Source organism: Caloenas nicobarica, chromosome 6 (assembly GCF_036013445.1).
Source record: "Caloenas nicobarica isolate bCalNic1 chromosome 6, bCalNic1.hap1, whole genome shotgun sequence".
Taxonomy (NCBI): Eukaryota; Metazoa; Chordata; class Aves; order Columbiformes; family Columbidae; genus Caloenas; species Caloenas nicobarica.
Genome location: NC_088250.1, coordinates 31,209,434 through 31,221,996, shown reverse-complemented (window position 1 = coordinate 31,221,996; position 12,563 = coordinate 31,209,434). Strand labels below are relative to the sequence as shown.

The 12,563-nt window shown below is 38.9% G+C and overlaps 1 protein-coding gene across 3 annotated transcripts; it reads left to right on the top strand.

Annotated features, from left to right (window-relative positions):
- Nucleotides 1-641: 641 nt before the first annotated feature.
- CCDC14 (coiled-coil domain containing 14) lies at nt 642-10,633 on the top strand. Of its 3 annotated transcripts, none has more exons than XM_065637761.1 (13): nt 642-690; nt 1,395-1,450; nt 1,933-2,008; nt 2,682-2,754; nt 2,849-2,989; nt 3,796-4,035; nt 4,132-4,226; nt 5,236-5,812; nt 6,347-6,488; nt 7,108-7,187; nt 7,624-7,839; nt 7,916-8,048; nt 9,363-10,633. In XM_065637761.1, the coding sequence occupies exons 1-13, from the start codon at nt 658-660 to the stop codon at nt 10,345-10,347; spliced, it is 2,847 nt and encodes a 948-aa protein (XP_065493833.1). In that variant the 5' UTR covers nt 642-657; the 3' UTR covers nt 10,348-10,633. The 3 variants fall into 3 exon arrangements, with proteins under 3 accessions (XP_065493833.1, XP_065493834.1, XP_065493832.1); XM_065637762.1 differs by having other exon boundaries at nt 7,621-7,839; nt 7,919-8,048; XM_065637760.1 differs by having other exon boundaries at nt 7,621-7,839.
- Nucleotides 10,634-12,563: the final 1,930 nt, after the last annotated feature.

The following is a 12,563-nucleotide window of genomic DNA, read 5'->3' as shown; positions in this document are numbered from 1 at the left end:
TCAGAGGAAAGCTTAATATTGGTTTGTGCTTGTGCTTGATCATGCTTAGGTTTTACCATTTGCGTCCCTGAGGACCTGCAGGACACGGGCTGCTCAGGCAAGCACAGCCCGTGAGGCAGTTTTATGAACAGCCCCACAGGCGGATGCCCGAGCTCTCCTTCAGGGGGCCCACCCATCTGCAAGGCCCGTTTTTCCATCTATTTTATGAGTGCACAGAGCCCCTACCCTACAGTGCCTGCTCCTAAACGGGAAGACGCCGCTATGTGAGGTGATTTTTATTTTTCTTTATTAAATGGAGAGGCAGGTGCCGGGGCTGCTCGGCGAGGGGCGGCCGTGGAGCTCTGAAGAGAAACGACCGCCCCTGACAAAAGCCACGGCTGCAACGGCTGCAACGGCTGCCGGCCTCACGACCCACATTAGCCCCGCCCATGCCCCTCCCTCCTCCGATTGGCTCCCCGCTCTCATTCTCCGCCAATCCCCAACCGCGCTTAGCAACGCCGCTCCTTCCCCTTCCCGCGCCAGCTGCCGCCGGCGCGCGGGGGCGGGCCAGGGGGCGTTAGCCCCGCCCCTCCCGTAACGGCCGTCCCGTCCATCAGCCAAGCAGGCTCGGGATTGGTCGGCGCGGGGCAGAGCGGGACGGCAGGTGGGGCTGAGGCCATGGCCAGGGCGGGCGCTCCGCGGCCCTGCAAGGTGCGTGCGGGGGTCTCGGGGGTCTCTCTTGTCTGCAGTCGGGTCTCAGCTCTCTCTTTTGGTGCCTCATTAGGCCCCTGGTGTGCCTGGGGGAGAGGGGGTGTCCCCGCCGGGTGCGGAGCTGGGCGGTCCGCATAAGGACTCCTGAGGGGGAGTTGGGCCTTCTGGCGCTGAGCGCCTTTGCTTCCTGTGCTTGGCCCAGCCACCCTTCCTCAGGGCCCAGCCACCCTTCCTCAGGGCCCAGCCACCCTTCCTCAGGGCCCCAGCGAGTTTACGTGTGTCGGTGAGGGGCGCTGCAGCAGTCTTTCCATTCAACGGTTCTTCCACCTTGGTGTATCTGTGGTTTGACCAGCAACTGTAGCTTTTAAAATCCTCACAGTTCAGGTGTGTATTTATATGGCTTGGCTGCAGCCTGGAGGGTATGTCTGTATGTCAGCCCTTGGCCGTGTCGTTAAGTGAATTGCTGTATCTGTAGAATGCTGCGGGAATTAATGACGCTTCCTGTGGTAAAGGCGTGTTTTGTGAAATGACAGCTACAAGATTCAGGCCCTAGTGGTGGCAGTGAGCCCCCCTCCTTGGTCTGAGACCTGTAAATTAACTGATTTGCCTCAGCAAAAGTTCTTGGAATTAGTGGGCAATGGTACTCTTCAGTTATGTTGTGAAAGTACTTCATGAAAATCAAAGTATATGTCTGTAATCAACAGGTACTGTCTTCTGGAAGGCTAACAGGAGCAGCTAAATTAACAAATGGAAGGAAACAGTAAGACCTTAATTATGAATACTATCTAAGATTGAATGTATGTGTAAGAGTTTGGGAACCTTATACTTATACCTCACAACTAGCCAAAAATGCTTTGTATATATCAGAAAATGTTTTTAGTTAAAAGGCAGTATGGCCAAGTTCTAAGCAGCCTGTGAGCAGACAGGCACAAACTGAATAGAAATTTTGACTGTAGAAATACAGGGTTGATTCTGTCTGTGTGTTTTATTAATAAAAGGTTGAATTTTTATAGTTACTAGCCATACATAAGACTGTTGAGTAAAGACTGAATTCTTCTTTGATTTAAGCTGATAATATCTGCTAAACGTGTTTGTTGCAGCAATGCAAAGTTTTCAGAAAGAGAAAAATATTTTGTTTCTTGATGAAGTTAACTTTAGTTTGCTATTATTAAATAAAAGTATTTTTTTGTTTTTGTTGTATATTAAGGAGGTAGTGTGAATGGTAAATTTTGACTTTTTCAGGTTTGGCTTAAGAAAAGGTTGTCATTCTGATGTGGAGTCTGGATACTCTCTCTATTCCACTGACTCTGAGGATCAGGTAATTAAATTAATTTTTAGTACAGTCATCTATTTTATCTAAGGAGAAGGAAAATTGGAATATCTTGAACAATAGAACAGAACCAGGTTAATTTAGATACTGCTGCATCTTGACTAGAAATAGCAAAGCTAGCAAGAGTGTCTGTAATGCATCTTGCAGATACATGCAGGTTGGCTTTGTGTGCAGTGAGTTTGTCTCTTGCAAATGTCATGAAGGCACAGAATATATTTTGCAAGTGCAGCTGTGCTGTTTATGGACAAGGGCTGGCCCTGGCAGAAGTATAGCCATATTTGTTAGGTTTTGTGTCAAAAAGAGTGAGTTGTTTGGAGTCAGTGCTGCAGCGCTGTTTTCTGTGTAGTGCTGAGTCAATTATCTCCAAAGTAGAAACAGGCTGTAGATGATAGCTTAACTCTACGTGGAAATAAAAATAAAAACCATACACTTGCAATTACCAAACGAAATCCAGCAAATAGACACATGTGCAACAACACAATTTATGTGTTTTGCAAACTTCTATGTAATTGCAAAGTAAAACATTGAAAATTACATGTTTTTGCTGGTTATCAGTTTTTCTTTTTTCGGATGACAGAGTGGGGAACACTCTCCTCTAAAATAATATCTTGGTGTACTAAAAGAACCCCAGTATTTTCTGACCACAGTATTCTTTGTGCAGGTTGATACTCTTCATAATGGACTTGACCGTTGTGCAGCTTTACTGAAGAATATCTTACAAAATGAGGCTACAGGTTGTACCTATTGAAAATTGAAGTTAGATTTTTAGTTTTTGTAGGACTGTTTTGTTTTCTTTTGTTGACTAGTTTATCTTTTGACTAATACTAGGAAGGGAGACTACCCATAAACAACCTGGGAAAACAACTTCTGTTAAAATTACTTCCAAGCCTTTGCTGACCAAAGGAAATACTTCTAAGAAGAAAGGGTTGAAAAGAAACATTACTCCTGCCCATGTCCGAAAAGAAATTGGTAAGCGGGCTTTCTTGGGCTTGCTTTTTTCTAAAACAACATTGAGAGACTCTGCAACTTATTGAGGACATACAACAAGGTTTCAGATATTTGTTGTAATTTGCTAGAAGTTGAACCAGGGCTGGATCTGCAGAAGGATGTAGTCATTCCTCATTGCCTTTTAAACAACTTAAGTGTTTACTGAACAGTTACTAAAATTCACGAATGTTTGAGGTTTTTGTACGAGGAAGAAAGTTGAGTGTGTTTACAAATGTGTTTACATCAAGTTTAACTGGTAGGAAGTGTGGAGGAGAATGATATTATGATATTATAAAACCAATGTAGCAGAATGCCTATTTTGTGAGTTGTAGAAGGTGAGTACGTAGCTGGTATCTTTCCAGCACTGTAAAAATATGGAGTTTTAATTATACCCAACATAAAAAAATTAGGTTTGGAGAGTGCTCTCGTATGGATTTTTCCAAATGGTGTAAAAGCTTAGGAAGCAGCTAGGCAGAGATTTTATTAATTGTGTTTTAGGACTGGCCTTCTGTCAAATTTAATCTCTGTGCTTCCTTCACGGACAGCTGTTTGTCCAACTGGGTTAGGTTGCTCTGTCTGGAAGAAAAAGGTAATGGATTGATTTTATGGTGAGTAAAAATCTGACTGGAATCTTAGACTGTAGGATCTTCTCAATTTCTTTTTTAAATGATCTTTTCGTTTTCTTTTTCAAAGTAATCTGCCAGAGTCTGCCTGACAATGCAATGAGTTTGTGCGATTGAAAAGACAGGCAGCTTCAGCTGGGTTTTTTGTTCCTTCTTTCTCTATAGTGCCAATTTCAAATAGAAAACTTGCCTCATCCACTGCACTTTCTATTGAGAACGAACTTTCCAGTGCAGCACAGAATCAGATGGTTCAACCAATTGATGTCCCTTGCACTCAGCACTCTCCTGTGATGCATCAGAAACTGTGCAAGCATGTGCAAACCCAGATGGCTTTGATAACTGGCCAACCACCACAGAACAGGAATGAAATTCCTACTGTAACTCCTTTTTCTACCTCAAATCATGGTTAGTGGAACTATTAATGCAGAGCTTGTTATTTTACAGTATGAGTTTTGCCTGAAATTAGCCTGATCTATGAGTGTTGCTTTTTTTTTTTTTTAGGATGTCAAAATGTTACAGCTTGTAATTATCGATTGCCCACCTCCACACCAGCTCTGTCCCAGCAGCAGTCAGCTAATCCCTTATCTACTCAGTCAGTAAGTAAAAGTTTGATTCCGACTATTAATAAATGTTTTAAATTATCACAGCTTATTTATTGATACATTTATTAAAGTGTGGGGGCTTTCTTGGGTTTATGTAAATTTCCTTAAAGAAAAAAAAATCGCGTATTTCAACTTTAGTGATGAACAGAAGAAATAATGAGACAAAATACTGCTCTTTAAAATACATTTTATTTAGACATTTAGACATCAAAAAACAAAATTAGAGGCATTTCAACTGGCTGCTTGTTTCTGCATGGTGAATTCTGTAATGGACAGCAAACATGGAACGTGCATGAAATTATTCATTACTGTTAATAATTCCATTCTCAGTAATGCTCGTAAGGATTATTAACCAAGTCCTGATAAAAGAAATCATGGCTCATATGTAGCTTTTGCCTGCCAATGATCAAATTATTTCTTGAGATACTGTGTATTATCTTCGAGCCACATTTTAAAATACTTGTGTATTGCAAGGTATAGAATAGAGCTGATGGAGGGTACCAACTGCCACCTTGGGAAATGTGGTAAAGGGCTTGCACCTTGAAACTAAGACTGTAGACTTACCTTCCATCTGCAGACAGTCCATGTATAGTTAGTGTTATCCTTGAATTTTAAGAAATTAATCTGCTTAAAATATTGAAAGGTAACAGTGTTGTCTGTTTTTATTTTTGTCTTCCCTGTTCTGGTTTGATTCAAGGAATGAATGTTCATAACGAAAAAAAAATCCAAAACACTGCTGAGGTTTTTTCTTTACAGAACAGCGGAAAAAGAACTGTGCTTTAATGTTGCCAATAATATTTAAGATAAAGGTAATCTAAACCAGATTTACATTTTAATGACTCCTTAATATACTGGAAAATTATGCAATTAATGAGTTGTAGTTGCTTTTATAATTTGCAAGGAATGATCAAGACTACTTGATCATTAAGTTAGACGAGGGGCTTTTTAAGATTAAAAAAAAATCATGTTAACTTTTTGTTTAATATTAATATTCTTTATGCAGGATGTTCCTGTAGACAGTGGCCATGAACATGTGCCAGAGATGGGAGGACCTGTGGTTTGCCCGGTAGTTTCTGCTACTCCCGCTACTGCTGCACAAATGCAACCTGCCACTGCTCTTCCTGGTGCAATCCCTTGTATAGCATCAGGTGCATCAAGTAACTCTGCAGTGCCTACGTTCATCCCATCGTCTTCTGGCAGAGACATGACCCCAAACCATGAGCAACAGATAAAAGAAGCAGATTTGATAAGATGTATACAAGCTCATCTGGCCCTGTTACAGTCACATGAAATGATGAACGGCAGGGCTGATCAGAAGCACTGTCGTCATTGTACAGCAAAACACAATGATTCAAGTAACAAGGAGGAGGATTCTGCTGAAGAACACACTGAGGACACTGTCAGTGAGGAAGATGAACTGAATGGACTTGACATAGCCCCAGTGAGAGATACAAGTTGTAAGACAAGTTTCGTGAAGAAAGTTATAAAATCTAGAAAAGAAAGTCCTGAAGAAGGAGCCCATAAAGTTACGACTGTAAAATATCTTCTGGGACAGCTCAGAGCACTCATAACAGATCAGGGTGAGGACGTTTTCATTGTGCAGCGGAGCACTTACATGTAAATAACACAAGAGCTGTGTTAAGTGCTTGAGCACTTCAGTTTCTTGGAGTTGTGTGTGTCAGGTGATACGTGACATCTGAGAGTGGTTTTCCACAATTTTAATAGCTTCATGTTTTGCTCTGGATAAGTATTAAATTATATTTTGGAGTATTTTAACATTATAGTAACAGTCAGGATAAAGATTATTCTTATTTCATATACAATGTTTTCCCCTGAGAAGAGGACCAGTGTAGACAGATTGTAACAGCAATCCCACCAAAGTCACTCAAGAGATGGTGGGTTGTGATTTATGAAGAACCCAAAGCAAAGTTTTCATAGTCAAGCTTAAAAATTTTAAATAAATAAATATAGCTAGAATAAATATGAGGTTTTATTGAAAAAAAAGTAGATACTATTAGATCGCTTTGTAGATTGATTAATTGCATATAAAATATTACTGTCTTATTACAGGTTTATGTGTTTATGGGGTCTTTTTTTCCCCTCACATCTTGCAGATGATTCAGAAATGTTGAGGTTGATGAGTGAAATAGAAGACTGCGTATCATTGCTCCCAGCTGTAGTGGGAAGTATGAACATACAAACTGAAATAGCACTGGCGTTACAGCCTCTCAGAAGTGAAAATGCCCAGCTGCGTAGGTTTGTAACTCATCAGTGATTCTGTATGTAGTGCAAACGTGCCTAAAGCATTTTTAACTGGTCTGCTCTAAATCGTATATTTTATGATTATTATGGTGTCAGTGTTACAGCACTTTCATTCTTTTTTGTGCAGTATTTATATATTAGAAGGTGTGTTCATAAGACTACATGGTTTAAATAACAACCGGACTTCAGTTAACATTGATGTTTTAGCAGCATCAGTTACATCATGATTGGGCCTTTATCTAGGTGGGATCGATATATCTTTCTGAAAACTGCAGTATCAACATAGTTAGCCTGCTTATATTCTTCTTATAGTGTATTCTAAAATGCAAAAATGGCTCTTATTTCAGAGGAGCTCTCAAATACATAACTGGGTAGCACTTCATAACTTCAGAACAGAGGGAAGGATATTTACCAGAATTTGCAGAGGATCTTTTATGTTGAGGAAATACAGGAATGCAAGAAAAATGCGTTAGTAAAACTTTTTTATATTTCTGAAACATTCTGTGACATTTAATTCTCGGTAGCATCTTCTTACCTAACTAACTTAAAATGCAATGGTTTTGAACTTATTCTGGACTTCCTGAATTTGTGCTTTTTCATAATTCACATTTAGGAGACTAAGAGTATTAAACCAGCAACTCGGGGAACGAGAAAGAAGTGAGAAGACATCTGGACAGAGCTGCAACTACGAATGTAAAGTACTAATAGAGAATTACATTTGTTAGGGGCATTTTTCTTCAAGCTTTATTTAAATAGGTACAGACATATAAAGATACAGATAGATAAATAAAACCAGTACATATTGTGGCCTTTAGTGGCAACCGAACTAGGTGTTGTGGGTCTAATCGTACAACTACATTTGCATGGATTGTTGTACCTGTTTGGACTCCACATAGTGAGACTCAGCTCTTCAGCTGCCAAGATTATTTTTCCTTATGTGCATCTTAAAATGAAGATGACATTAGATAATTAAGAAAACAGCTTGAGTTTTATCTTGCTGCCTCAAAACCCACTTCTATCTGTAAGCAAAATTCATATTACCAAGATTTTCTAAAAACTTCGTTTGATTTAGAAATGTAAACTGTACCACACAAAACACAAACTTTTTATGTTTTACTTTTGGTAGTAGTTTCTTTGCAGTCCTTGAATATGATGCTCCAGAGTCAATTGAAGGAATCACTGAAAGGCCTTGAGTCACTGCAGGCTAAAAATGAAGAACTACTTAAAATAATAGAAAGTCAGAAAGAAGAAAATAAATGTCTTGCAAAAAGTATTCAAGATAAAGAAGAAGAATTGCTTGAAAACAAACAGCATTATGACATTCATTCCACCAAGCTCAAGATCGGTATGTGTTTTGAATTTGCTTATTCTTCATTTAGTGTTTTAAAACTTAAGTAGGTAGATTCTTTTTGGTGTTTTAGAAGTGGAAGAGGCATTAGCACATGTGAAGAGCCTTCAGTTTAAGCTGGAAGCTTCAGAGAAAGAAAATAAGATTTTGGGCATAACGTTACGTCAGCGTGATACAGAAGTTAACAGACTGCGTGAATTAACCAGGTACTCTTGGCTAAGTTGTTTTTTTGCCTCTTGACATCACTCTTCTCTTTTTTTTAATTCATACTTTGAATTACTGTAGTCTTAGTATCTTGGTGATAGGAAGTCATGTAGGCTAAAACTTCTCTTTGTAGTTTCTTTTACTATAGTGGTGCTATACTTTCATTAAAAGAGTTGTCGTGCTCCATGAGTTATGTTCTGTTGTAAAATGCCATTAGTATCTGCTGTAACTTCTGCGACGTTTTAATAGCAGACCTGCCGATAAGGAGCTCCATGGGAAGTGCATGGACCTGAAAACCTACTGATATTTCCCTTGAAGCCATAGAATTTGGAAACTAACTCTTAACCTGAATTAAGGAGGGATTTTCTCCCTCCCTCACTCCCTTCCTCCCAAGTTGGTCTGTTTTGAGAAGAACTTGCAAGATGTCTTCATGGCAAGCTCTTCCTGTTGGAGTGAGCAGCCCTTTCTTTAATTGTACACGCATTTGAAGTAGATTATGCCCAGATATTAGTTAGGGGTAAATGTGGGAGTTCTTGGATCACTGAATGAACGTGGTGTTACTCACAATTTTTTAAAACTACTACTGTGAATGTATTTCATCATGATCTTTTATGATGAATATAGTGACAAGTTGGGAGACTTAAATAGCTTTTTGCACGTGCAAAGTATTATGTACATAAATTTGTTTGGACACGGTGTGCACAGGAAGTTAAGCCGTTGTCTGTCTTTATAGTTGATACTGATTGGAATGTCAGAATATTTTTAATCAACGCTTCAGATTCTTTAAGAGACATTTAGACACATCACATACTTCTATGACTACTATACTGACCACCAGATGGTAGTATAATTATGTCTTATTACATGTGTATATGTGTATGCTATATACATGAGCATTTAAACCTTCATTTCTTTTGATGTACAAAGCAGAAAATGAGAAGAGTTGTTTATTACATTGTTTTGTTTAGATGCAATGAGAAGAATAATTCAGAAAAAAATTCTCACTTGTTTTGGTAACTGTTTCTATATGTTTTGTAACAGTTTCTTGATATCAGTTTATTTCATTTTGTAGTACTCAAAGCAGGTAAATCAGGAATAATCTCAAGAACTTCATTGGGTTGTGCTGTTCTAGTTACCTTACAGGCACATTAAGCTGAGCTGAAAAAAGAAATTCAGGAAACTTGGAATTGGTTCACATTTACACTACATAACATGTAGAAAGAGTATTATGAGTGTGCTGCAGTTTGATACATCTTATGTTGACTATTTTTTCAGTGACTATTTTAAAATCTGATTAATTGATCTTATCTTAACAGAACCTTGCAGGGCAGTATGGCCAAGCTTCTGTCTGACCTCACAGTAGACAACGTTAGACTGAAACCTGAAAAAGGTCTCTCAAAGTCTCTTTTGGAAGACCATGAAAAGCAGATGCAACCTAATCCATTTCCTGGCAGTACTTCAGTAATGACTTACCTTAAAAAATTAGAAATGGATCATAATTTGACAGATACAGAACTTCAGTTCTCAAATAAAAATGGAGAATTAGAAATGCGAAATCTAGCCTATGAAAAGTTTGCAGCTGAAGGAAATAAAATAAACAGTACGTTCTCAGAAGGAGGAGCATCAGCTCCCAGAATGCTACAGACCTCACTGAAGCAAGATGCAGAAACAGTTAGTGATTCTGGGACTTTACTAGATGACCAAAACAAGGTGGATGAGACTGTTTATATTCCATTGACTAGCAGTGCCTCTAAAAAACAGCAGCCAATCTCTGAAAGAACCGGTGTGCTACCGCAAAGTAGGGGGGCTTGTAAGATATTGGACTACCAGTGTGAGCTCTCAAACTCCACACAGCAGAATGGATGTGAGCTATCAAAGGATCCAACTGTTCTGGATAAATTAAGTGCTGGGTACAGTGTGAAAAAGACTATGGAAAACATGCTTGAAGTTACCGGGAATAAAGTGAAGCCAGAAGGAGACAAAGTCCAAATGAGGCCAAAAGGCACTCCAGGTGGAGCTGCAAAAGACTTCACAGACAAACCAGACCAACCTCGGCCTGGTACATATGCTTGTGTATCGCTGCTATTTCCGAAAGAGACTTCACAGAAAAAAGGCAGTGAAATACCTGATTTTAGTTCCTTTGCATTTGATGATATATCAGGGAAGTCTGAGTGGAGTGCATCCTCTTTCTCGACATTTACTTCTCGAGATGAAGAGGACTTTAAGAATAGCTTAGCAGCCTTGGATGCCAACATTGCTAGGTTACAAAGAACTCTGCAAAATAGCATTATGAAACAATGAGTGTAAGGGAACAAAGTGGGTGTGCTTGTTTTGATATTTACATTTTTCTGAATTGTATTAATGAGTGTGGTACAGATATGAATATTTGAGGTTTTTGGTATGGAATGACTTGTTCCTAGCTGTTTAAATTATGGATACGATTTGTTCCTTGTTAAGTTATGGTGCTGCTTCTCTTGATGTGTACAATTTGAAATAACTGCTATGTATGCCTTTTTTAAAATTATATGCTTTTTTAAATTATGACTTAGGTTTCTACTCTTTAATTGCAAAGGTAATTCTTAGAACAGCACTTGGTAACTGTTTAAGAAACCGCTGTGCTGTTAGCAATACAGTTTTTCTATTAAATGATAAAGTCCACTTGCATGTTTGTTCTGCGTGCTTTTTCAAAACAGTAAGAACAGAATTGGGAGAATGCATTTGAAGTCAGTTACAGATGTGATAAAGAGAAATTTTTATTTCATTTTAATTTGACTGTTATAAAATTGGCTGCATAGTTATTTTCCTTGGTTATGACCATGTGTTTCAAGAAACTTACTCTGTGTTCTGGTTCACCATGAATGTGTGGAAAGAGTAGTGTCAACATCAAAGAAACAGGTGGGCAGAACTTCTTATTCAGCTGCATTGCTGCTTAGTCCAAGTTGGCTTTAATCAAGAAGTGGGAATTTAACTGGTAAAAGTGGAGCTGCCTTGAATGTAGAAAGTGTTCTGCTTTGACTGGGTGTATATCTTAAAGTTGTTTTTCTGGGGTTTTTTAAGAGGAACTTCAGTGCAGAAGGCTAAATTAAACATCCTTGTTTACTAGTGTGTGTTCTTCCTCAAAGAACAGTTGCAAGGTACCATATGTGGGCAAGTAGTTCCACAGGTAGAGGCCAGGGAAGAGCTGAGAACAGTTCTGCAGGAATGTTGAGAGTCCGGATCATACTGTTTAAAAAAAAAAAAAAAAAATGCAGCTGTCTTATGGGATTCACAGTATATGGTAGATCCTATGAAATACATGAAGTAATCCTTTTTTGCTTGTCACTGGTAAAACTCAATTTAAAATTGACCATTGTCCTTGAAGAAAGAGGTTGATCAAGTGGAAAGTTTAGATGAGGGCAAGTAAAGATCCATCAAAGTTCTGTTCTCATACAATTCTGGTTTAGGTCATACTTTTAACAGATGCTTGATTTTATCTAAAGTAAAAAAGAATATAGTACCAATGGATAAACACAGAACAGCCTAATGCTGAGAAACAGAGTCAGTAACAGCCTTCAGCTGACACAAAGGAGACAAATTAAGCATTAGTGAAAGCTGGCAAACCAGTACAGTTAGTGGAGCACCAGAATATAAAGTGTGAAGAAGTCATGGAAATTCTACAGTTGTTGAGGTGTCAAACATCTATTGGGCATAAATAGTGTCTGGACTGAGTCACCCAAACTGGCTCTCCCAGGAATGGGAGCAGAGTGGGGAATTATTCCACTCCGTTCTCCTTGACAGGTCTTTCCAGATCTCAATGTTAAGAATGTGCGTCATGCAAATTTTTAAGTTACAGGTGTGGGAAGGTGGTGGTATTGCTACCATTCTGTTCCTCTTACACACGTAGCAGCACTGGAACACTGTTTTTCATGACTCGTGGTTTTTCATGAAAAGTGTATTTGGAAAGGGAACAGCAGTGTAAGGACCTGAATTTGAGACACTACTTTTTCTGCAGTGTTGCGCTTTTTTTTTTTTTCCCTAGAAAACATTACTTGGTTTCCTGGTGCTGACCTTTTATGTTTCCATGTAGGATTAATGTCTCAAGTTTTACCACTTTGAAGAATTCTGTTTGTTTCTATGGTTAGTCGCTTGAATGAGCCTATTTTAAAGTGAGGGCCCTGTCCATGCATTGTGCTGTGGAGCAGTTCTGTGATTATTTTAGTTACTGGTAACTGAGCAATAAAAAGGTATGAAGACAACCCATAGTACAGAAGATGCCAACTGGCACTCCTGCTTTGAGAAAGGAAAGTTAGACTAAATAGTGACTTCAGCGATTTAGAATGCTTTTAAGGCTTGGCCTGGGTTTCTTATTACACTCCACACTACTTGTGCTCAGATTCAAAATAAGGTTGATGGTATGAAAGTGAACAGGTTTTAATTAAATATTTACAAGCAGTTTCAGTGTAGAGGCAAAGCAAGATTTAAACAATGGTTATGGTGTGGATTAAAGACAAGCGACAATAAATTATAGTATTTAAAGC

Bases quoted from the DNA above. Each gene is read 5' to 3' on its own strand.
- CCDC14 (XM_065637760.1), top strand. From the start codon at position 658: ATGGCCAGGGCGGGCGCTCCGCGGCCCTGCAAG. The intron at 7,188-7,620 runs GTAAAGTACTAA...TACTTTTGGTAG, and splicing joins ACAGAGCTGCAACTACGAAT to TAGTTTCTTTGCAGTCCTTG. The intron at 8,049-9,362 runs GTACTCTTGGCT...TTATCTTAACAG, and splicing joins AGACTGCGTGAATTAACCAG to AACCTTGCAGGGCAGTATGG.